The sequence below is a fragment of the Trichogramma pretiosum genome, unplaced genomic scaffold (assembly GCF_000599845.2).
Source record: "Trichogramma pretiosum strain Unisexual culture from Peru unplaced genomic scaffold, Tpre_2.0 scaffold13, whole genome shotgun sequence".
NCBI classification, from domain to species: Eukaryota; Metazoa; Arthropoda; class Insecta; order Hymenoptera; family Trichogrammatidae; genus Trichogramma; species Trichogramma pretiosum.
The window spans coordinates 1546811-1570576 of record NW_019641606.1 but is presented as its reverse complement, the minus strand read 5'-3'; the positions used below and the strand labels follow the sequence as shown (position 1 = coordinate 1570576).

General features: G+C 40.8%; 1 protein-coding gene across 1 annotated transcript in view; it reads left to right on the top strand.

Annotated features, from left to right (window-relative positions):
• Positions 1-20416, top strand: part of LOC106652134 (locomotion-related protein Hikaru genki) — a 43535-nt gene extending 23119 nt beyond the window's left edge. The window contains exons 5-9 of the mRNA XM_014370929.2: positions 2510-2644; positions 3822-3965; positions 8535-8744; positions 15440-15676; positions 16545-20416. Coding sequence (XP_014226415.1) covers positions 2510-2644; positions 3822-3965; positions 8535-8744; positions 15440-15676; positions 16545-16750 — 932 coding nt within the window. The 3' untranslated portion in view covers positions 16751-20416. The remainder of the gene's footprint in view (positions 1-2509; positions 2645-3821; positions 3966-8534; positions 8745-15439; positions 15677-16544) is intronic.
• Positions 20417-23766: the final 3350 nt, after the last annotated feature.

Here is a 23766-nt window from a genome sequence, read left to right as displayed (position 1 = left end):
TATTGTTCCGCGTGAACGGGCTGAATTATTTAATGTTCCAGCGGTGAATCTATGCGCTTCAATTCAAAGTTGCTGAAAATCAAATATTTTATCGCTTAATTAAATAAAAATTCAAATGAATTATCTTTTTGAATCATCTTTTGAAATTTAGTTATTTAAAATAATTAATTAAGAATAATTAAATTTCCATCAATCCACATTTCCTTGCTCATCTCTACCGTTACCTTCGTCTTTCATTAGTTCAATCTTTTTGGAATTTTCCAAAAGTTGAGGCATTTTGAAAATTTCAAGCTCCTTCACATTCTTCTTTATAACCTCATATACGTCTTGGTTTCTCATCTCGTACACTAGGCTATCGGTATCGGCGTATAAGACTTTGTAATTGCTACCAAAACAATCGCTCATGAAATCGTAGTGAAAGCGATGGACTAGAGTTTATGATATGTCCATCTTAGAATACGAATTGCCTTTTATTCGTGGAACGGTTATTTGTAATCCGGTTGGAGGTGTAGGTTGGTTTTTACTGGTTAATAGCACAAAGGTGCACTGTTTGAGTTGGTGTTAAAAGATAGGGGGCAAAAGTGCACTGTTTAAATTGAGCTTATAATATAGCAGTTATGTGTACATAACAGTCCAGAGTCAAAATCTTCACATTCGGCATGTAACAAAAGCCTCGATGAATCATGATACATACGGTCGTAATTAAATGTTTTATAACAAGCACACACATGTTTTCCACTTCGTTCTCATCGCTCAAATTCTCAGGCTAAAACAGTAATCATAAAAACTCATGCGCGAGGGTTACACGTATAACTTGGCGTGCAGTCCAAATACTACACGTTCTAACCAAGTTACGACCTTCTCTTCCATGAAATAACTCAATTCTCGTGCGTGTAAGTGTAAAAAAATCATCCCTCGACGCTTATTCAAACACAACGTTGAAGTCGTAAATTTTCGCCTCAATCTCGTCCCCCCTTCGCGCGCACACGTTTATATGTGTTGGTGTATGCTCGACTGCGCGCAAAAATGACTCCTCCAACGCTGATGAAATATTGCTCGAGATTCTGAGGTCGAGGTCGAGTCGCTTTCACGCGAGAACGCGCGATAACGTGGATTTCCGAGTCTTGTTGGTGAAGGATGAAATTTAAATTCGGTAAATTTTTAATACAAGCAATTTACAATCATTTCCGAAATTGTATAATTTTATATAATATCAATAGTGGAATGAAATTAAATTTTTCTGCCAGTTTTACTCTCTTGTTACCTGGCATGACATTTACCCCTTGAAATTCGACCAACCTTCAAGTTTTTCAAAATTTGAAATTAAAATCTTTTAATTTTAAAAATGTTATATTAATTCTAAGTTTCGGGTGTGTGAGATATCGCATAGAGCTTTAGTATTGCACTGTTAAAATATTTTTTTTTATAGTCCATCTAACGCATCGATTTTAAGCTCCGCTCTGAGTTTGATTAATGATCAACAATTATAACATGCCGTCACTGCCATTCTCGTAGAAAATGAAAATTACATATTTTACTGTCCGAGGCACGAGGGAAACAGCGGCGTGCGTGGGTCGTCGAGAGCGCAGGGGTCAACGGAACGGCCATCGCTTGTAACGCGCGGACGACTTTTCCCCGCGTCGCACACTCGTCTGCGCGCGCCCCATCATAAATTGAGTCGTTATTTATACAGGCAGTTGTTGGCTCGATATGTGTGTGTGTATGTGTGCGTGCGTTATATGCCGGGACTACTCCTTCATCACGCCCGTGCATGAAGTAGTGACGCGTATCGGCGCGACGGTGTCGGTGGCGGCGTCGGTGCACCTCGACAGATTAATGCGTCGGGCCGTGCACTATCGTAACAGGCCAATTTCGTCGTCGCCGACGCTCGAGAAGATGATTGGCCCGATTGGTCGCTGATTTCGCCGGACGCCGAAAAAATAATGCGTCCTGAATTCAGGCTCCCGCGTGCGTGCAACTCATATACGCTGTATGGGCGCACTTTATTGACGTAATTTAATTGCCCAGTCATTCTGTGTGTGTGTTTATGTATGCACCGAGAGACGGGGTATACAATTGTATAATTTCCGCTGAACATACTAATTTAGAGAGTCGAAGTGAATTGTGATCATTCAATTATTCAATCAAGCTCGCAACTGCGACGTGAATTTGAGGAAAAATTATTCCTAGCTGTTTATCATTGCATCGATGTAAGAGCGCACGTTCGATTTTGTCGTGTTTAGTAGTGTAGTGCTTTTTACCGTACTTATGTGTTTTTTAGCATGTTTGCGCTATCGTTTTGTTTTGTTTTTTTGTGTAGTGTAGTGCAGTAGACACGAAGAGATTATACTCATACACGCGTGCATATGATACAGACGGTAAGATCAACATACGAGCTATAAACAACAACTCTCTGAAACTAACGAAAAAAAAAATAAAGAACGTGCAAAGTAAGCCATAATACAGCGTAAGATAACATCTTTATGATTACTTGTTTTTTTTTGCACAGGATGGGCGATAGCGGCCTCGGAAAGAGACTGGAAGTATCGATTGTCGATATACTACGCGAAAGCTCAAGACTCCGGCATCTACACTTGCACAACACCGAAGGGCCTAACGAACTATCTTCGAGTGCGCGTAGTAGGTGAGTGCATATACACACTACACTTACTTCGCTGCGGTATATATATACACAAGACAACACTTGAGAAAGGAAAGAAAATCGCTCATTGAATCGACTTTGGCGCGCGTAAACAAAGAAAACCGCAGGACAGGAGAGAGGACTCTCCACACTGCATTTGGTAAGGCGTGTGTGTGTGTGTGTATACTTAAAAGTTAGCCAAACACGCTCTAGATCGTATGAGGGAAGGTACTAGAGGCGCCTTGGCTATAATTAGTGGAGGAAAACTTTTGCTCTCGCGCACATACACACTCGTTTGACTTTCGAAAAACGTGAAGCTGCACCGCTCGTACGTATACACACACAGTCTCTCTCGGAAGCAAAACATATACATATCCGCGTGAGTACACACGTGTGTGTATGTGTGTGCGCGCTTCCCGAAGAGTATAAAGCCAAAAGCAAGCCGCCCGACAAAGCCAAAAGTTTTCGCTGGCTTAGGCTACGGGCCCAGACCGCAACAGACTGATGGCTACATATTTTTCCTTTGGTTAGACAACGCGTGCGTCTAGCAGTTCGTGTGCGGTTGCTATATCGCACACACACACACGCCATATAGATAATTACGCGCCGGTGGGATAAAAAAATTCTTCTTCGAGGCTCCGTTTGTGGATTGATGTATGGAATTCTTATACGCGTTTTCAGCGCCGATAAAATCATGTGCGAAGAAATTCAAATCGACGCTCTCCAACACATTTATATTTATATTTATCCTGTCGAGGAAATTCGCCACTTGTACACACGCGCTTGCGTATGTATATGCATGTATACGAGCGGCAGTAGCAGCAGCGAAGAATGCGTGACTCGCATCTCTCTCCCGTGAAAATACACACCGATTCTCGCTCTACGTCAAATTCAATTCGAATCCCAAGATCCACACTCGGGCTCCGCAATACTTCTCATCTCTCTCTTCCTCGACAACGGTTACTGCCGCTGCTTCCTCGAGTTACATGATTTTTTATTTCTTTTTAAGCTCGTATATGCGTAGATTCCTTTTCGAATCATCGCATTCCATTTTAGAATCCGAGATAGAGAGTGAGAGAGTGAATGAAAAGAATAAGAAAAGTCGTTTCACTGCCATGGAAGAAAATCAAATCAGAAAACGTACTATTCTTTTGAAACGTACTTTTGTGTGTCTCTACAGATGTGCATTGTAAAATGTTAAAAACACCGGAGCCGCCATTGATCGCCAAAGTCGTGGGTCCACGCCTCGGCGAAGGAGCCACCTTCGAGTGTCCGCACGGCTACAGGCTCCTAGGCCCCTCGAGCATTACGTGCCAATACAATGGTAAGTACAATATAGATCGTACGCCTATATACACGTTTATATATCAGCAAGTACTTTATAGTGTACCCCCCGCAGCAGCAAGCCCAACTTCTGACCCGAATTTCGTCTCTCTCTCCTATATATTACGCAGCAGTAGCAGCAGTGCAAGCTCGAAATCAATTGGCTTCGCGGCACTACTGCTATACTTGAGAGTTCGTTGCTCGTTACAATCGAGATTGGATTTTTCGCGTTATAATTGACGTAGCCCACTCAGTTATAATATATCAATAACTAGTACGAGAGAAAGAGAGAGAAAGAGGATGGGAGAAAATCGGAGAGAGTACGGTATTTTTTGAATTCGTATTCCATCGATTTCCACCACTGCAGCGGAGGAATGTATTTAGATGTATAAATTCATTTCCGATGCAATGTTACAGCACAGTTGTACGCATTGATTAGTTTGCGCCCGCGCGTGCCAAATTATATATTGGACGCCGTTCGATGAGCATACACGGAATACACACAGAGAGCTAGTGGTCGAATATTAATTTTCCGCGATATTGAAACATTGAAACATATAATAAATTTTTGTCAAATAGTCTGCGTGTAACCCAATCTATATTATTGACTTGGCTATACATTGAATCGCGCCTACGCGAACGTTTCAGCGCACAACTGGGCGTTGCTCACCGTATGAGCGGCGATTTGTAATCCTTCTTCCATTAATTACCACCCTAGCTGGCTCTCTTTCTCTCTTTCGTGTACGTGGCGCGCGCGTAAACAGCTGACGTTGCGCTGATTACCTCACTTATATGATACACAGTAGAAATTCAATTATAACTTTCGTTCCAATTAATGTACAAATGTCTAATTAATGTTGGTAATAAAAAAAAGAAGTAAAACAACAAAAGCAGCTCGGCGGCAAATATTAACGAGCGAAAAAAGTACGCGAAGGCTTGTAGCTACGTATATCTCCGACGACGGATAAGGTCTCCTGCTGGCAAATAAATATTCGGACATGCGCGCACTCCGAGAGCGCAAACAACAAAAGGGACGGAACGCAGTCGTCGAGATGGTCCTAAAAAAGCCAGGGAGACTCTCCGCATTCGGAATATAATTAAACGGAGAGACGTATATGTACGACGAGATATATATAGAGGGTCCACTTACGAATCTCCGATCTCGACCGAAACACACGGCCGCAAGAAGGGGGCGGCTGTCTGGCTTGGCTTCGTATAATTAGGGGGTGCACCGAAGCCGCCTCGAGTCGAGCGAGATCGAGAGGTCTTATTTACGGGTCAACCGCACTTGGTGTGCGCTGCACTGTACCAGTGCGCATATATACCTAGGCCACGTCTTTCACACGCGTAAACGGACTAAACTTCCGAATTAATCAGCCGGGGATCGTTGAAGCATTATGCGGCGGATATCCTCCGCTGATACTCCGCGTGTATAACGTCTGCGTGCAGCCGCAAGCTCGCAGGTGGTGCCAGGCTCTGCTGCTTTCGCTCGTAGACGCGGCAATTAGCGGCTCTATTTCTTTCGATGAGCTGAACAATCAAAAGAGTATATTGCTGCCTCCGTGTGAATATTTCAAATGTGCCGAGAGATCTCGTTCGAGTGACAAGAGCATTCATTACGTGGAACAGCGTGAGCCACTCGTGCTAATGTCGATTCGTTTGTTTTCTTTGCTCGTCCTCCTTCCTATTTTTTCAGAAATTTTTGTACCTCTTTGAAATATAACTCTCCCATCTCATGTATCAGTTTTGGTGCTAGGTATTGGGAAGTAATGCGAGTGCGCTGGAGGGGGAAAAAATACAATATGTTCTCTATAGCCAAGGAGATTTAACATAGGAGTGTACGGGAGGTTTATAGTTTTTCGCTCATATTTCAAAAAATATGCAAATTTTCGGAAAACTGAGGACATCAATCGATTCCTCGTCAAATTTTACATCGGGAATGATTGTCGACTGCAAAAGTGTTAGTGTAAAATTATTCACAATATCGAGTTAAACAAATAAAAATTACGTCAAAGCGAAGCGAGAGCCCCGTTTCATAGTCGAATTTCTCTGTTCAACTCGATATTGTGAATAATTGTACACTAACACTTTTGCAGTCGACAATCATTTTTGATGTAAAATTTGACGAGGAATCGATTGATGTCCTCAGTTTTCCGAAAATTTGCATATTTTTTGAAATATGAGCGAAAAACTGTAAGCCTCCCATACACTCCTATGTTAAACCTCCTTGGCTATAGAGAACATATTGTACTTTTTCCCCCTCCAGGGCACTCGCATTACTTCCCAATATTAGATCTTGTTGAAAAAGAGAAATATTGAACATTTACAAAAATGAAGAGTCCTGAAGTGCATTACACATCTCAATACGAACAACCTTTGTAGGTCCTAATATCAAGACACGCTTCTTATTTCCTTAAATAAGTTGGGAAACATACAACCTCGTCTTACCAGAGTCAGGATGTGAAACTTACTGCTCAATAGGAATGGCATCATGCCTAACTGTTGATTTGATCATAGCGTCCATTGTAGTAAACGTCATGTCATGAAGTATTGTGGGAAAAAGTGTATTATTCAGTTCTATAAGTAGTTGCAGAGCTGATGGACAGTCAAAACAAATGACGTCACATAGTGGTCGATACTTGGGTGATATGATGCATCCCAGCTTGCATTTTTTTTCATCAACTTGCAAAAGAGTTTAACTCTTCTTCACACTCGCTTTCTTTATGATAAAATTAATTTTTTAAATTGGTACTTTGTTAAAAGCTACAAGTACTTACTTTTGTCACGGGGGTCGTAATTAGGGTTCCGTCCGTCGTCGCTAGCTTAGAATTAACGGGATGAGAGGAGGACAGGTGAAATAAATACACTGACAAGTATATCGTCAACTTCGTATTATTGGTAGTTGTTAATGCTACAGTCTACCTTCGTGTACTGACTACGCAGCTCGACTTCCTACCTGCGCGAGCTCGTCACCCGAGCTCGCCGCCGCAAAAAGTGCCAATTCGGCAAACGGCATGCGAATACCGTGACACTTTCTAAATTTTGTATTATTTGAAGAACAGGCATCGTGGCAAATAATTTCAGACCTTGCTACGGTCATTAAATGAGCTATTTTATCATAAGTAGTTATTAGACCACTATGGAGTGTGGATAGTCAAAATAATGACTCATCCATAGTGGTCTTGAGAAGAGAGGCGAGGCAGTGGGAGAGAGAGAGATATTTGAATACATGCTGCAAGCTCTCGCTCTTTGGCATTCTTTGTCTCGTAATAATGCGAGCCTCTAACCTTTATTTGCCTTAAAAATCGTTTTTTTTTCTTGTTTCTTATATCTCACCGATCAATATCTTGAAAAAATTTTGCAGCGTTCCTTTGCCTTGCTCTCCAAAAAGAGTAGAGTAATTTATTCGTACGTAAAGGTCAATTTTAATCGACCAGCCTTTACTTCTACTTTATAAATAGACCTCAGACAGGCCCTCGCGCTCGCCTCCGACGTTCTTCGTGTCTTTCTTTATAGACATACATCCTCTTACTTTTCGTTATCTCTCTCGCGCCTTCACAATAAGGAATGGCGTACTTACCTTAAATCACTCCATCGGAAGGTTTTCCTCGTGTATTATTCCTCATATATCTGTAGATACAGCTCCTCTCCTCGGGTAAAGCACGGGAAATGCTCTCTTTCTCCCTGTTTTCTCTCTCTCTTGCTCTATACCTTTCTAGTTTCCAATCGAGGACGACTTAAAGGATCGTCATTGCTTTTCCAGTGCTGCCGCGCATGTAGAATCATATATATAGATTGCGCTATATATACATGACTCGCTTCGGTAAAAGTGATCCGAGTAATTGAACTCCCCCGCGCGCGCCTTGTCGTACTACTCGCGCGTTCTTGTGCTCTTTAGACAGCGAGGTTTTATTTTCTACGATCCTAATAGCGATAGAGAGAGAGAGAGAGAGAAAAAAACACGCAGTCCTCGTGTACAAAAGGAGGTATTCATCGGGCTTTTCGTAATAGTAGCAATTTTTTTGCTGCTATGGCTTTTACGAAATTTTTTGTTTGCTCTGGCTCTCAACTCGATTATACATTTTTATTTGTTCCGTGCCGAGCCAATTGTGCCGCTGCTGAGAATTCATCACTTGGCGAATAAACAATTTTCAGGTCAACGCCGAGCTGCTCTTCAAGTGCAGCAACGCAGGACAGCAGCCGTTGGACTCGAGTGCAGCTTTATTTTTCTTTATGAATAAGTCGAGACGCGCTGGCTGCTTTCAACGGCTAGCCTTTACTCTCTTTTCTTCCTCTCTTTTTTTTTCAGAGCGCGCTGTAAGCGAGAGTTGCTAAACTTTTTGCTGATGACTTTCTCCCCCTTGAATAATGTACGACAACACAAAAGTGTTTTAATACGTAATTCTTTTGCGAATTAAAGTAGGTTAAATGGCTGCGAGATTTTGTTTCTCCTTTCTTTTTCGCCGACACACAGCTGCACGTAGCAATTTACCTCTTTCTCCCTACCTCCCCTTACTCACTCTCTTTGCTAAATAGCCACCTATTTTCTTCTCTGTTTGTAATTTTCCAGGTAAATGGTCGGGTAGCGTGCCCCGCTGCGAAGCCATCATCTGCCCGGAGCTCCAGCCGACGAATCCGAATCTTCAGATGTTGGAGCAGAATAATAGCTACGGCGGCAGGGCTATATTTACCTGCATGTGGGGCAGCAAACTCATCGGCTCCAACAGTCTCAAGTGCAAAGGTGACGGTATCTGGAGCGGCCCGATGCCCACATGTTCCGGTGATTATAACAAAATCATTATCACACACACACACGAGAGATGGAACATCAATATTTGATCATATCGTAGCATGAAATTTAGACGTTTGATTAAAGTATACATACGGAGCGCAGTGCGCGTTAACCGAAGCGAAACAAGGATAAATGTTATCCGCGTTCGATATGGATTGAATAAACAAAAGTACGCGCTGCAGCAGCCGTTATTGCATTCATTCGGAATGATATCGCATCGGACAAATACGATAGTTATCGTCATATTTGCTATGGACCTGTATAGAGGAAAATATAAAGAGTTCAATAACAACATCGATAGAACAGAAAATTAATTTGAATGAACGAGAGTAGTTATTAGACCACTATTAACAGTCAAACAATGACAATGTACGCGTACCGATATACATCAGTTTCGATAAATTCAATCCACTGACGCTTTATGTTTTTCTGTAACATTAAATTTAATTGAAATAATAATATTTTTACTGTGGACGCGATTGAGGGTTCGGTTCGTCGTATCAACTTATGCCGATGCGGAGTGAGAGTAAGTAGTGAAATAACGACACCCGAACAAGTCTTCAACTCCGTGCAGCGTTGATATGCCAAATGAATCAACCATCCTCGCCTGCCATAGTAAAATCGTCGTTTTGTCCACGGTCTGAATATTCGGACTAATGTCCTTTTAGATTCTTGGAGCACAACTTTTTTCAAAGGTATCGCTTCTTTCACATTTGCGTCTTACTCAAGGCGATATTATTTCAGCGTGTACAGGGTATTTTTGGTTCCGGTTCCCTTATTTCTTCAATACACACGATTTAAACTTTTTTATATTTTCTTTGATTGGAGGTAGTTGCATGAGATCTACAGCTGACTGTGTAGTTATGGTACGTCATGAATGAAACCAACCTTTGGGAGTAGGGGACGCCTCTTCGCGTGTCAACGTGCTTTAATTCAAAATGAATTCAAAATATTTGGGTTTTGCGTACTTGGGTGATAAATAATTGAAAGACTAATTGATTAATGAAGAAATATTCCGAGCGGACAGGAAGAGTTGCGAAGAAAAGATTGTCGACTGCATCGATGGATGTCTGTGTAGCAAAAAATGCGTCTGTTGACGAACGGCCGCTAGCGGCTCCAAGACCGAAGATCGCCAGTTCGGAAGAATACGTTTCTAGGCGTATTTTGATGCGCTGAATCGATTTTTCAAGGTTGATTTTCTCTAAACAGATGCCTTTAAAGGTTGTAAACAAATTAATTGTTTAACTTGCCATATCTTGTAAACTATTAATGATAGATTAAAATAATTCCACATCAATTTATTCTTCTCTAAAAAACAAAGAGATCGACGTGTATAACTTAAAAATCAGCAGTCCCACGTACCAATATAGAGTAAGAAAACACCGTTCAAACCATATGGATTTAATTTTCAATTTTTCTCATAATTTCAATCGATCATCGATCGCTGCATTATACGGAGCATCGAATGGTTACGTAACCCTCTCATGAAAATTCATCACGCCCAATTACTGACAAGTATTTCTTTGAACATTTGCAAACGTAAACATTCGTTCATTTAGACAAGAGCATAAAGCAGCACACTATATAAGCATCGCTGTGGCACAGAATATCGATATATATATATACAACGTACATATAGACTCGTGTTCACGAGCTTGCTGGGAAATCGCTGAATCCGACACATCTGATGCATTTCTCACTTATGCACAATACGCACAGAATTTAGGTCTCCGCGTAGAGCTCTGCGCTTGATGTGATTTAGCGCCTCAACCGTTGCGCAGTACAGAGGGTACAGTTTGGCTGTCGTATATTATAATGCATAAACAGGCGCGCGCCGGCACAGTTATTGATATATACTACTTGCGACAAAGCCTCTGCGCTGCTACAGTCGGCTGAATTATGCAACGAGAAATTATTGATTATTATGCAACGGTATATCGTGTTTATCCAGGCGAAGAGGCTGCAGGGAGAAAATTCAAAGGAGACGGATCCGCAACTCGGCAATTCCAAAGCGAGGCAAACATTTGGTATACTTTTCATCCGTGAATTGGCTCGGCTGCTGCGCCGCGCGCTTATCTTATTTTCCGAATTTGCGCGCAAGACAGAGAGAGACACGCTTGGACAGTCGCTTGGCACGCATTCAACGGTCCATGCGATTCTTTGCTCAACTGTACACACAAAGGGGGGGGGGAGAGAGACTTCTTATCAATGCAATTTTCATGGCAGAACTTACCGTGTGTATCAAAGCCCTTTTACGATGAATCAATTTGTCTTCTGAAAAGATCAATTTAACTTGGAAAATTTTTTTTCTTTTCTTTCCTCTTCTTCTTCTTTTTTTATCAAACCACACCGAGTTTAATAAGCTCACTGAAAAACTTTTGCGCAAACTTACTTCTCTTCATTATGTGTTCTTTGAATTCTCTCGACTTTCCTTGCATCAAAAACTCACCTTGCCGAGAGTTATGGACAAAATAATATAAAAGAGAGAAATGGTTCATTTTGATGGGCGTGGATACTTTTCGCTATGCTTCAGTCATTAAATAATATCAAGTCTCATAATTGACCGACCTATTCTGACTTATCAGAAGTAGTATAATATACGAGAGTTTTGGCCGGAGGCGGTTCCCATCTACTTTGACTTATATAACGGTCTATTTGTCTAATCTTCGTCGAGTCACGAAAATGACTGAGATGCTTACAGCTCTATTGTCTTGCATTGGCAACAACATGGTACATTTAAAAAAATTTTAAACTTATTACTACAATGAAAAAAATGAACTGATTGTCGGTGTTTTATTTTGAGAAAAATTTCTTCAATAATCAACAATAATAAGGTGAATCTCTGATAAAAATAGAAACTGGATTAAAGTAAAATAAGAAGAAAGACGAATCGTTTCTTATCCACTTCTTTTTCTATGACCATCAATTTGTACGGATCATTGATTCGTAATTTTCTGATCTCGCACGTGGTACGATTTTCGACGGCTTGGCCGGATTCGAGGGGATCTCGAGTGTTCGTCCCCAGTAGCAGCAGCAGCACAGCTCAGCAGGAGCGGTGCAACTTTTTGGAGAGTCCGGACACGTGACAATGTAGCCTAACGCTCAAATTATGCTTGGCTTATCACTCGCTTGCCTGTAGCTGCTTCCTCCTCTTCTCATCCGATCCTCTGTGCTCGCGCAGTGCAATACCTTCATCAAGTTAACGCTCGACTGACCACAATACTACTAGGGCCCGAGGCGGTGCACGCGTGTACGACCCCTATCTGTGCGAGCTGTTTGCCTCTCATCGATTTATCTAGAAGGAAATATTGCACAACGCCGTACATTTTTGTAATGTACTATTTTCTAGTCGTTGTTGTTTTCAAGGAAAAATTTGATTCAAAATGATTTTTTATCTTCTTATGGCTTTTTTATCATAATTTTGCAACAATAACTCCCAACAACAATGAGACTTAGCATTATCGGCAAATCTTGACATTCTCTTTTTTTCGCGGAGTAGACGATGCGAGATTCTGTTGTGGTAATTACAAAAAACAAGGTGGCTCAAGGTATTCCACCCTCTGCTTTCTTTCGGCTTTTGTTCGAGAAGGTGACCCGTACTGTCTCCCCGGGGGATAAACCGTTGCGGTTCATGCTCAGTGTGTATACACATAACCCACACCATGAAAAAAAACAGGGAGTAGAGTACGATCGGACCGTGTCGAAAGCAAACGAACGCGTATACGTACGTACGCGCGCAACGTAAAGTTGTGCCGCAGGGGTTGTTGGCCACCGGTCAGTAGTAGTGCCGCAGAGAGAGAGGTAAAAAGGCTCCCCAGTGCCAGCGACTTATATATAAAAAAAAAGAAGTAACAAACTTTTTTGCTGTTGCTACTTTTCAAGCGTGAAGTTACGGATCGTCGCTGTATACGTGAACAGTGTTAAATATACGATGAAGAGGACTTTACTTTTTTTTTCTTTTTTCTTCCTTTCTTTTTTTTCAGGATAGATCGTTGTGATTTCGAGATGCCCGTGATATTTTTGAACTTTACTATCGGCTGGATGATATAAACTTTGATATCGGTGCATAAAACCTAGCGAAGAAGGACAGAGCGAGAAAGCACTTTGCGCAGATTTCATTTTTTTTTTCTTTACGAGCGAAATTAATGCCTTTGCATGCTCGTGCGTTATTTACATTTTACTCATATGTTGGCGTGTATATACTGCGAATTTTTACTCGCTCCGAGAATGTGTCGTGAAATAATTTTACGATTCCGCTTGATGCGAAATTTAATATCTCGCAAATTGCTTAACACTTGATGATACTGTGGTAGTCGTTTGAGTTCATCCTTTTATTTTTTATAAATACACAAATTTTATGTTCAAGAATAAACATGGAGCTTCGAGCTCGAGAACGTGTCTTTCAAAATATATATAACCGCCTGGGATAAGACTTTATAGTCGATGAAAGGGGATAGCGTGCAGCTATGGCTATTCGCTCGTATTATATAGCTCCTAATGCTACATTTTTGCAACCTCCGAGCCATATAACTCTTACATCAAGCAATCCTTTAGCGCGTCGCTCGGCAACAGCTTTTCCAGCGAAAAGTTCAAACTCACCCTCTTTTCGTATTAACCGAACCGAAGTTTTATTTCTTCTACGCTTTTTTTCTTGCTTTCTTTATACATGTATATTTTTTACTCTGGAAAAATTTTTCTATCGTATTTTTATTGTTTCTCGTCAGTTGCGCTGAACTTATAAAAGCTAAAAGACTTGACACGTTTATTGCTCTATATTTTTGTTCCTGATTGTCACTGAATTTTTTTCATTCACGATACATTTTTGGGCGTTGATATTTCTTTTTGTTTAAATATTTCCGTTATATTTTCGAATTTTCTTCTTTTATCTAACGAGCATTGTGCAGCGATGAAAAATAATGCTAGCAATCGCACTCTTCAAGTCAGCTGCTGACAAGAAAAATCCAAGTACTAGATACAGTGCACCCATTTTGTACAGAAACAAAGACGGGAGCGATTTTGTTTTCATAAAAACGGCTCATCTGCTTTTAACTCATTCAAAAGTAGTATCCCTTAAAGCTGCTTCTTCTTGTTTTTCATTATGCTCGAAGTTACTGAAGGTAATCGATTTTCGATCCACTTACTGAATTCGTTTAATAAGAGACCTTCAGTATTTTTATCCTATTAAATTGAGGGTAATGAAAATACTAAATTTGCTTTTCGTCTCGAGGCTTTGATAAATCACCTTTGATAATCTCACCGTGACATTATATCATCAAGGTAGATTTCAAGTTCCGAAATTTGTAAACCGGCCAGGGCTATATTCATGGCTCTTGTAAATATACTTGGGGCACAAGCAACTCCCATTATAGTGACCGATTATATTGGTATGTGCCGTTGGGACCCGCAAACCCAGTTTTATGCGCAGATTCGGTGCTCATTGCGATCTAATAAAATCCGCCAATGGCAACGAACGCCTGCGAGCGGTTTGGCGACCCATGACCGCTTGATCAGCAGAATTCGTAGCGCGCGTGATACCTGCTGCGTAAAGTAGGTAAGGCCTAAAAAATAAAATGTTAAAGGACTATTATAGAGAAGTAGTTTATAGACTACTTTGAGCCGTCATAACAAATTACGTCATAATCATAACAAACCCCCTCCCTTTATTATAATTGCTGATTCAGCAGGTACTCACATATATATGAGTCATTTCACGTCAAGTCTCCTAGCGCGGCGCCCGCGCGGCATTATTAATCGAAATTGCTCAATTTGTAACTCGCCAGAAAAGCACCTAAATGCACCCAGAAAAAATATGTGCCATATGATTTTGATAGGAAATTTCCTCAGCTTTCCGATGATGAGGTCAGATTTTCCAACATTTTCAATTTTCCCCGGAAAAACTTGACATTAACTTTCAAACTCAAATATCTCAAAAACGGCATTTTTAAGATTTTTTTAAATAGTGCCAATCGAAAGCTGAGGAAATTTCCTATCGATATGCAAGTTTTCAGAGAGTACTTTTGATAATTACTCAATGAAATACAGCGACGAACGTGTAAAAACGTGAGATTTTGCGCCGCGCGGGGTACTGCGCGCGGGAACAGCTGCCGCACGGGCCGATATGTCACGTTTTTACACACTATGTTATATATTGTTACGTGGGGTGAAGACTAACTAAATTACGGATGAGTTATTTCTTGTGACTGTCCATAGTGGTCTACTAACTATTCCTAAATAATATAAAACGTTTGAGAATGGAAGTTCTCGAACGCCTGGTTCATAACATTATGTCACACTGAAAGGTGCATATGACCGCTTAAGAGCAGTCGAATATCGACCGATTAATTAGTTAATTTAACCCTTTAATAAAACAATTATAGATAAGTATACGTTTCATAGGTAATCAAGAATTTTGTTGAATTTTTTTTTCACTCAGAATCGTTGCGCAAAAAAAAAAACTTTTCATCTCTATAATCTTTCTCAATATTCGCTTTGAACTACTTCTACACATCCGCAAAGTTTCGCACAAACTATACTTGATACTTTGGCTCTTCTCGAGCCAACCATCCATCATTCGAGTTTAAAGTCGCGCTCGGGAACTCATCTCAAGCTCCTTATGTATATTCTCATCACTCGACAAGTAGCAACTTTCTAGAGGCCCATTGCCATCTTTGATATTTTCGCAGAGATTACCTGCCCGCCGCTGCAACCGCCCGAGCACGGTCGTTTTGCGGAGCTACAGCTGCAGCAGTATCCGGGATTATCGTCCCAAGGCGGAGGCGGAGGCGGTAGAAAACGTGAGCGCATTGTACATCGAGTCGGCTCGCTGCTGCGCTTCGACTGTCAACCGGGCCATCAGCTTATCGGACAGGCTTCGATTATATGCACGGAAAACGGCACTTGGTCGCACCATCCGCCGATTTGTAAGTTTGCAGCTCGAGCGAGTATCAATTGCGTGTACTTGGCAAGAGCTTTGTGCGCGCGCTTGAATGCGGCGCGCAATTTTTTTTCTTTTCAGCTTTTCGCGGTGTCACCGGAAATTATTTTTTTTATTCATGCACTTTGTACCTCCCTATGTAGCGATGTAGCTCCACTTGATCATGAATATTTTATTTTACGATTGAAAAAATTTTCAATACAATTCGTTGTAACAGAAAAAATGCCCTTGCAAAAAAATGTATAAATATAATCTGTCGACGCTCGTTCGCACATGACACATTTTAAATACATTTCCACTTCAATAACGCACGGAAAAAATTGAAGCTACTGCAAACGATAAAAAAAATCATCGTATTTTTTTAAATTAAATTTCTGTTGAAAACATTTTACATCGAATAATTCAATTTCGTAGACACTCCACTGCGTAAATATACACACTTATTAACCTTTGCAAGAGCCTTAGATTATAACTTGAATTGCTGCATGCAACGTATTTTGTTGAAAGCTTCACAAAAGTCATTTACGCAGCGAGTAAACTCAATTCTGATTTTCCGAACGCACACGCAATGCCGGCAGTGCACTTTGACGAGGTTTGTTACATTTACCTTGTCAAAATGCAGCGAGCGTGACAGGTGCTTTCACAGTATCATGTAATTTACGGCACGATTGAATTTGCTCGGCAAACTTTGATTACACGTAATTAGAAGAACATTCGAGTTTTCATTAAGATTTTACAGCACGTGTGTTTATTGAAATTTTATTTTCTATTCATACAAAATTTTTCAGTAGAGTAGAGAAAACATTTGACCGCCAGATACATAAAGATTTGGTCAATTTTTCACTGACCTTCAGGTGACGTAAGATGTCCTTATCCAGGCGACCCGCCTCACGGACTAATAGCACCATTGAAATTCTGGTACAAATCTGGCGACACTATTCAAGTGACGTGCTCGCCCGGATACGTAACGCCACTCGAGCCAGTACGCAAGCCAACCTGTCGTGAAAATGGCATTTGGAGTGGGCCGCCGCCACCCTGTCGTTCTTACAGAGATGTATGATAAGTCAACTGTGACACAACAATAACAACGTATATTTGTTTACATTCAACATAAAAAAAAATAAAAAAAAAAAAAACAAAAAAAAACAAGGAAGAGGAGTGCGTGTTTGCATGTAAAAAAATTGTGTAACGAGAGGAAAAAATGTATGCTCCCATCCCCCCATGCGTACATAGTGTACACGCGTATGTAGGTGCGACTCATGCGTGCACATCAAGCTGGTCACACAAAAACGCAGAAAAGAAATTAATTACCGAAAATGCAGTAGTCCAGACGAGGTAGCGCGTGAAAAACACAAGAGAAAGGAAATTTCTCCAAACGAGCGAGCTTCATTCCCTCTCCCACCCCATGAAACACACAAAGCTTCTCAAAAACTATACATTGTACATAGAGTTCTTTTTGCAGTTGCACACCGTGGCGTGAGAATTTTTTGACCATCAACCTCCCTCCGTTAAACCTCTTTGAGAGCTTGCGAGCGCGCACTCGACGCCTGCGAACACGAGTGAAAAATATGCCCTTCATATCTCTGGCTCGCTTTTCCCGACGATAATTATATTTTGTTTGTTGCTGCTGCTGCCTCGCGCAACGCACGCACGCACACGCGGCGCGCAAATATTTTTGCCTTCGCAAGCTCTGTTGTTATATAACATACGCGCAGCCCATACATCTAGCTGCGTGTACGCAGGGGCGAGAGGCTGTAGTAGTGCACATAAACGAATAAAACGGCTACGTGCGCGCTCTCAGACACACGCAGACACGCGCGCGTACGCGAGAGCGCAGTGTTTTTGGCAGTTTCAGGTCAACGACACACTCGCAGCGAACGAGATATAGAAAATAGAACGCAACGCGCGCGCGCCTCGCCTCGCCGTGCAGGTTTGTGCTTTTGAAGCGCCGCACCGATACTCGCGCGCAAATAATTTAAAGAAAAGAAAATAAGTACAATACACAATCTCGCAGTGCTCGTGCATAAATAAGTGCCATAATTCAAATCGAGGACAACCAACGATGCCATTGATATTTCACGTGGACGCCGAAAGTGTATGCAACTATATAAGTTGTTTCTACGATACGAGCGGGAGAAAGTAGGTCTCGTCGCGGCCCCGCCATGTGCGCATATTTATTTACGCGTTTATCTCGGCGACGTTTGCATTACTTGTAAAACTTTTGGTTTTGCACGGCGCTATCGGTTCCGTGGATACGGAGAGCTGCTCGTAATTCACGCGGGCGAAAAAAATAATAAAGCACGTGGGCTGCGCGCGGCCCGAGAATATCGATCAATTTTTAATTAAAAAAATCTCTCGCTTCGCACGAAGCTAGGTAGGTATAGGTGGGCACGCGTTATGCGAGAGAGTACACAAAGAATTTTTTTCTCCCGCACCCCCTTCGTACTGCTGCTCCTGAATCGCGATAAAGCTTAAATTGATTTATCGTGCTTAACGGCGAAAAAAACAGCGCGCCGCTGCAGCGACAAGGAAGCATACCAGCGAAATCGATGTTGCCCGTGCACAAAACGCAAATATCTCTCTGGATTTCCTGAACTAACTTGTAATGAAAAAAAAAGAGGGAGAGAGAGAGAGAGAAAGAGAGAGCAAAAGCACAAATCACTCGATAAATACATGCTAGCACGTATTTGTAAAGTATGTTAAGCATTCGGAAGGGACGCGAGTAAAAACGTACGGATTGCCGTGTGCCACACGTGCGTATATAGTTATGCTGTCCCCGTCGTGTACTATACGCTACAGAAATAGTTTCGCTGCGTCGGCTGAAAAGCTCGTTTCAACGTATATACTCTTTTTTCACCATTGGCTCATGTCGGTACTCGCTCGCACGCACGCAAGGCAGAGCGCGGCAACACGCTAATTGTATTTCATTATTCGAGGCCGCGTAATTAATTTTAAAAGCTCGTGCAAACTGCAGCCGGGCGTCTGAGAGAGTTGAATTTCAAAGGGTAATTAACGATAGAGTTAAAAACGCATCGGCGCGATTCGTCGCGAAAGCAACGAGTTCCACGGGGGAATGTGCTTATTTAAGCCTTATATATGTTTGCGACACGCTTCGCTCTCGCGACTTTTTATGTATTTAAAATTTTAGAATTTGGAACATATTTAATACAATTAAATGCGGGATGTAACAGGGACATCTTCTGCAATTAAAAATGGTTCACAAAGCTTTGTGAAGACCATGAAGGCTGACGGAAGGTTTTGTTCTTCTACTTACGGGATTCTTTGCCCGAACGCTTTTTTCTCTCCCTGCCCCTGAAGCGAGTCAATCTCTCTCTCTCTCTCTCTCACTCAGCACATGCGGAGAGTTTTAAAACTTGACGACGAATTGGGTCAAACTTTCCTTTTGAAATCTTACTCTTTTTCTCTTCTCCGGACTCCGGACTTCAAAGTGCATTATGCATTATTTTAATTACTCACTTTAACGGTGCTTTTTTGCGGCTTTTATCACAAAAGTTTCTACGCAGCAGCCTCCCTGTCTTTCTTCGACCCAAAGCGCAAAGCGATTCCAAGTTTTGCTTTGGCGTGTACATAAGCATTCATTCACTTTTACTTCAATTATATATCACACAGCTCTCTACCACTGGCACGCATCAGAAGCTCTCGCACCTCGCTCGAGTCGCGCGCAGCTGTGAAACGGCTCAGCTGCAGCAGTGGAGGGGAGGGGGAAAAAATTACTTTCTCGGAAAAGTACGCGTCGAAGCATGCGACGAGGAATTTTTTGCTCTACAAACAGACGCTCGCAGACGTAACGTTGCGTATGCATGTAAAATGCGCCCAATGAAACGCGGCTATGAACAGCAAGTACTAATCAAGCTCTTCCTACTTTCATCTCCCTGGGGCTATTTTTGCAGTCCGTACGCGTGTAAATATTAATTCCTGGTGCTTGGATAGTATGGAGCGCGCAACTGCGTGTACACCTTTATGCGGTATAACAACTGGGTGGGTAGAAATGCAGAAGCTGAGCTAACTCATTAAGAGTATTATCATTTTAGAGAGCATATGTGTGGATGTAAATTCGTGCACGCGCCGACATATGTATAACGACGATGAACCATATTAATGTTCACCTCCTCCTTCTCCTCATTTCCTCTCTCTCTCCCACCCCTACTCTTCATTTTGCGTTTGTGTGAAACTAATGAGTCTGCACACTACAGAGGTGTGTATACGTGTATTTGTATAAATATCATATTATAATAAATGTATATCTTGAGAATTACGATCCCCCGAGCGTGCATGCGTGTGCGCGCGTTTGAATGAAATTATGTAACAGAGATATTGATTAATAATGTGAACCGTCGATTTTAATATGGAGAGCTAGAAATCGTCGGTTAATTAAGAAGAGCTAATTAAATATGTTATTGGGAATGGAGAATCAAAAGACGTCAAATTCAGTACATAAATGTGAAAAATGCCTATGATATAGAATATAGTGATCAAGAAGTGATTTACTTATAGTAATTTTAAATTAAAAAGAAATGCCGATGATTACCGTATAGAAGCTAGATTATAGAATAGTACTGATTTTCTAAATCTTCAAGTATTATTTGTGTATATTATAACTGTATAAAATGATCTTACGCCAATTAATATTTGAAAACTTCGAATGTCGAAAGTATTTTAAAAATTCATTTCTTTCATATTGATTCACAATAAAGTATCGTTTATTCTTTAAATAAACTTTTGAATTTCTAAAGAGCTTCTAATCCAATTTATATAGATGATTACAGTTATACAATCCCTTGTCTCTCCTTACTATGCGAAGCAAGTTTTATTTTATCGATTATTTATGTACCTTGTTTATTCAACTTTATTTCGCTTATGCTTATTTATTACGCAAATTTACTAAAAAAATCAGTGGTGAAATGGATCGCCTATTGAACACGAAGATGACAGCAAAGGCGCGATGAACTTCCGGTGTTTCTCGTTCAAAGAGGAACTGACCATGACTGATTGGAGCTTACCTCATATATTCCGCAGTGACTGATTGCTTATGTTATAGAGTTGATAAAGTTGATGTATCAAATTGATAGATGTTAGATATCAAAGAAAGCCTCGGAATTGGTGACGGTTTCAGTCGACAAGAACAGACGTAACTGCCGTAAGGCTACTATGGACAGACTAAACAAATGAGTCATCACCCAGAGTGGCCTTCAGTATGTTATGAACATTGGGTTACATGATGTCATCCACGGCGAACTTAAGTATTTTATCGATATCGGGTTGCATTTCTTATGCATTTCTTGGTTTTTTTTTCTTCTGATATTAAATTGAAAAAAGTAGGCATGTATCTAATTATTTACAAACAAATAGTTTATAATTAAATTTTTTTTCAAGTATTATAAAAAACTATAAGAGAAAAGGCGATTGAGAGCCTGAATTTCATATATTACTGTTGCAAACGCTTTTCCGCTTTTGAGCGGACGGCAGGCCCACGCATGGGTATGTACGTCGGGCTGTCAGAGACGTCCCAATCTGAAATTGAAAATATATTTTATTGAAAATGTATTATATTTTTTCTAATAAGAAAAAAAAATCAATGAAGTTACCCTCTAATGCCTCTCCCCCCGGTTGTTGTTGTTGTTGTTAATTCGGCTGCTGATGTGCTTGCTGTTGGCGTTCTGCTGCCCGCAGCTCTCCAGCCTTACTCATTTCCTCGCATAATTTTACGATCTTTACATTTTCAATCAGCAATATGACATCGAATAACTACAAAAGTAACAAGTCGTATACGTAATACAGACTGAATAATAAATTCGCTTCGTCGTAATCTGTCCAAAAAGTAATAACCCGCGAGTATATAATACTCAATTGAAACAACAAATTTCCACTTTCCAACAGTCATATAATATAAAGTAAGCTTACAAAGTTTGAAATCTCTTACTATAGGCAAGCTTTTCAATAACATACGCGCAGAGGCTTAATGCAGCATAAAGGGCTGGTGCAGCCCATTCATCGTGTGGACTCAAGAGAGCGCAGTTACATATAAGACTAAGTCCTCCAATGCTCGTGTAACTGTTTTCTCGTTTTCCTATCTCCAAACGTAAGAATAAATATGAGAATTTGAGATTAAGGTGAGCAACTTTTACATAATTTGCTTTTATTCATGCAAAGCTTTATCTAAAATGAATTTTCAAGTTTTCTTGGACTAGGAATAAGTGTATGTAATAATTTAAATCTTTTAGTAATTGATTTGGATAACATCTCGTTGAAAACGAATTATCATATAGTTTTTGTTTTTTAAATCGAAATAAGTAAACATGGAATCTTTTTCACCCAGATCTCGTGAAAAATATGATTTTTTGCCAATTCCTCCGCAGAATGATCGCATTTTTTTGACCAAGATTCTCGCATTTATCACAGTCGTCCTCGCTGAAATGCAGCGGGCTGGCTGGTTATAGCTCAAAGCACCAGCTGCTGAGAGAAATGTCTGAAGTGTCGTGAAATCGGACGAGCAAGGATTGATATCGTAAAAAGGACTCCTCTTTTCTTGGCTGTGATTCTTGGATGACGCGCATCTCTCTAAGCTTTTATTAACGATGCCACTTTTTCATTCGAGGGTTCAGATCAAAAAAGATTAATCATGGACAGGTGTTAAGTTGAACTTATCTGCAATTCAAGATATATTAGCATGACCATAAAAAAATAATACTATTTTAATAGCTTTTATAGGTCTTAACAATGACTCTACTTAAAATTTGATGAAAATGGCTTAGTAAAAATAAAAGCTGTTTATTGTGATAAATTTTAATCGGTTACAATAAAAATGGAAAATAAAATTTAAGAGATGCATGAAGGCCTTTAATAAAAGTATCAAACAAAATTTCACTGCAGTTTCTATATCAAATATCAACGATTCTCATGAAAAACATACGTAAGAAAAAGAGTTAAAAAATGGAAAACCTCAAAGAATAAAGAATAATGATCCACGCTACAATAAATACATTTTTTATGTCTGAAGAGGCTCATATACAAACGAGTCTGAGTCTTTCTTACAAAACAACATAATAAAAGTTTTTTAAGCTTCGATGCTTGAATCAACCAAATATTATTCACAGTAAAAGCTAGGAGTGGAGTCAAGGAGCTACGAGAGTTTGAGCATTCCCTACTCCTCCTCCCTGGAGACTCCACCCCTTCCCCCCTCCTCCTCCTCTACCCCAATTATCAATCAAGAGTAAAAAGGACTGTTTCTTTGATTTTACATTCAGATGCATACATCATATAGATGCCCGGTGAGAACTACTATTACAATCAGTAAAGGTGCAAGGAGATGACTAATGAGCTATGCTTATTTCCTCGTTGCACGTCGCATAAAGCGCCATACCGCCGAGTCAATAGTGGGGCCCGGTGTGCCCACGTGACATGACCAAAGTTGCTACGCGCCGACCACGGCGCAAAATTAGCTTAATTAATTAGCTCTCCCCCTTTAGGCTTTTATTTTATTTTATAATAATTCATACTCAAAATCAAATATAATTCAAAATCATCGGGTCCGGCGACAGCCGAGTCCGCGTGCGCCTCGTGGGAGTGTGTCGAGTGTCAAGCTCGGCTCACTCCCAGGAATAGCGGCCGTGGCGGCCCGACTCTATCGTAAAACAAAAGCGAATTGATGACGCGGCTGAAGCAGGCCCCGGACTACGAGCGATAGCCGGCGACTTAGGAAAAAACCAGTCCTCTCCTGTCCCTCGGCAAGAGAACAAGTCGTGCCGCACTTTTGCAATGGACTTTTGCACCTTCTGCACTTACTCACAAATTCAGTTTTTACGTTGCACCTTTGCACATTTATAAAATCAGTTTCGTTGCACCTTTACACCTTGATCAATTCAGTTTACAAGTTGCACTTTTTCACCCACATAACCATTGCACTCCCAGAATCAGGACCGGACGACCAACATACAAATAAAGGAACGAGTTTATTAACCCATTAACGCGCAAAAGTGCAATTTTGTGCATGAATTTTCCGTTGTAAAAAAATTATAGATAAAGTTAAAATATTTTCTTGAAAATCCATACCCAGGG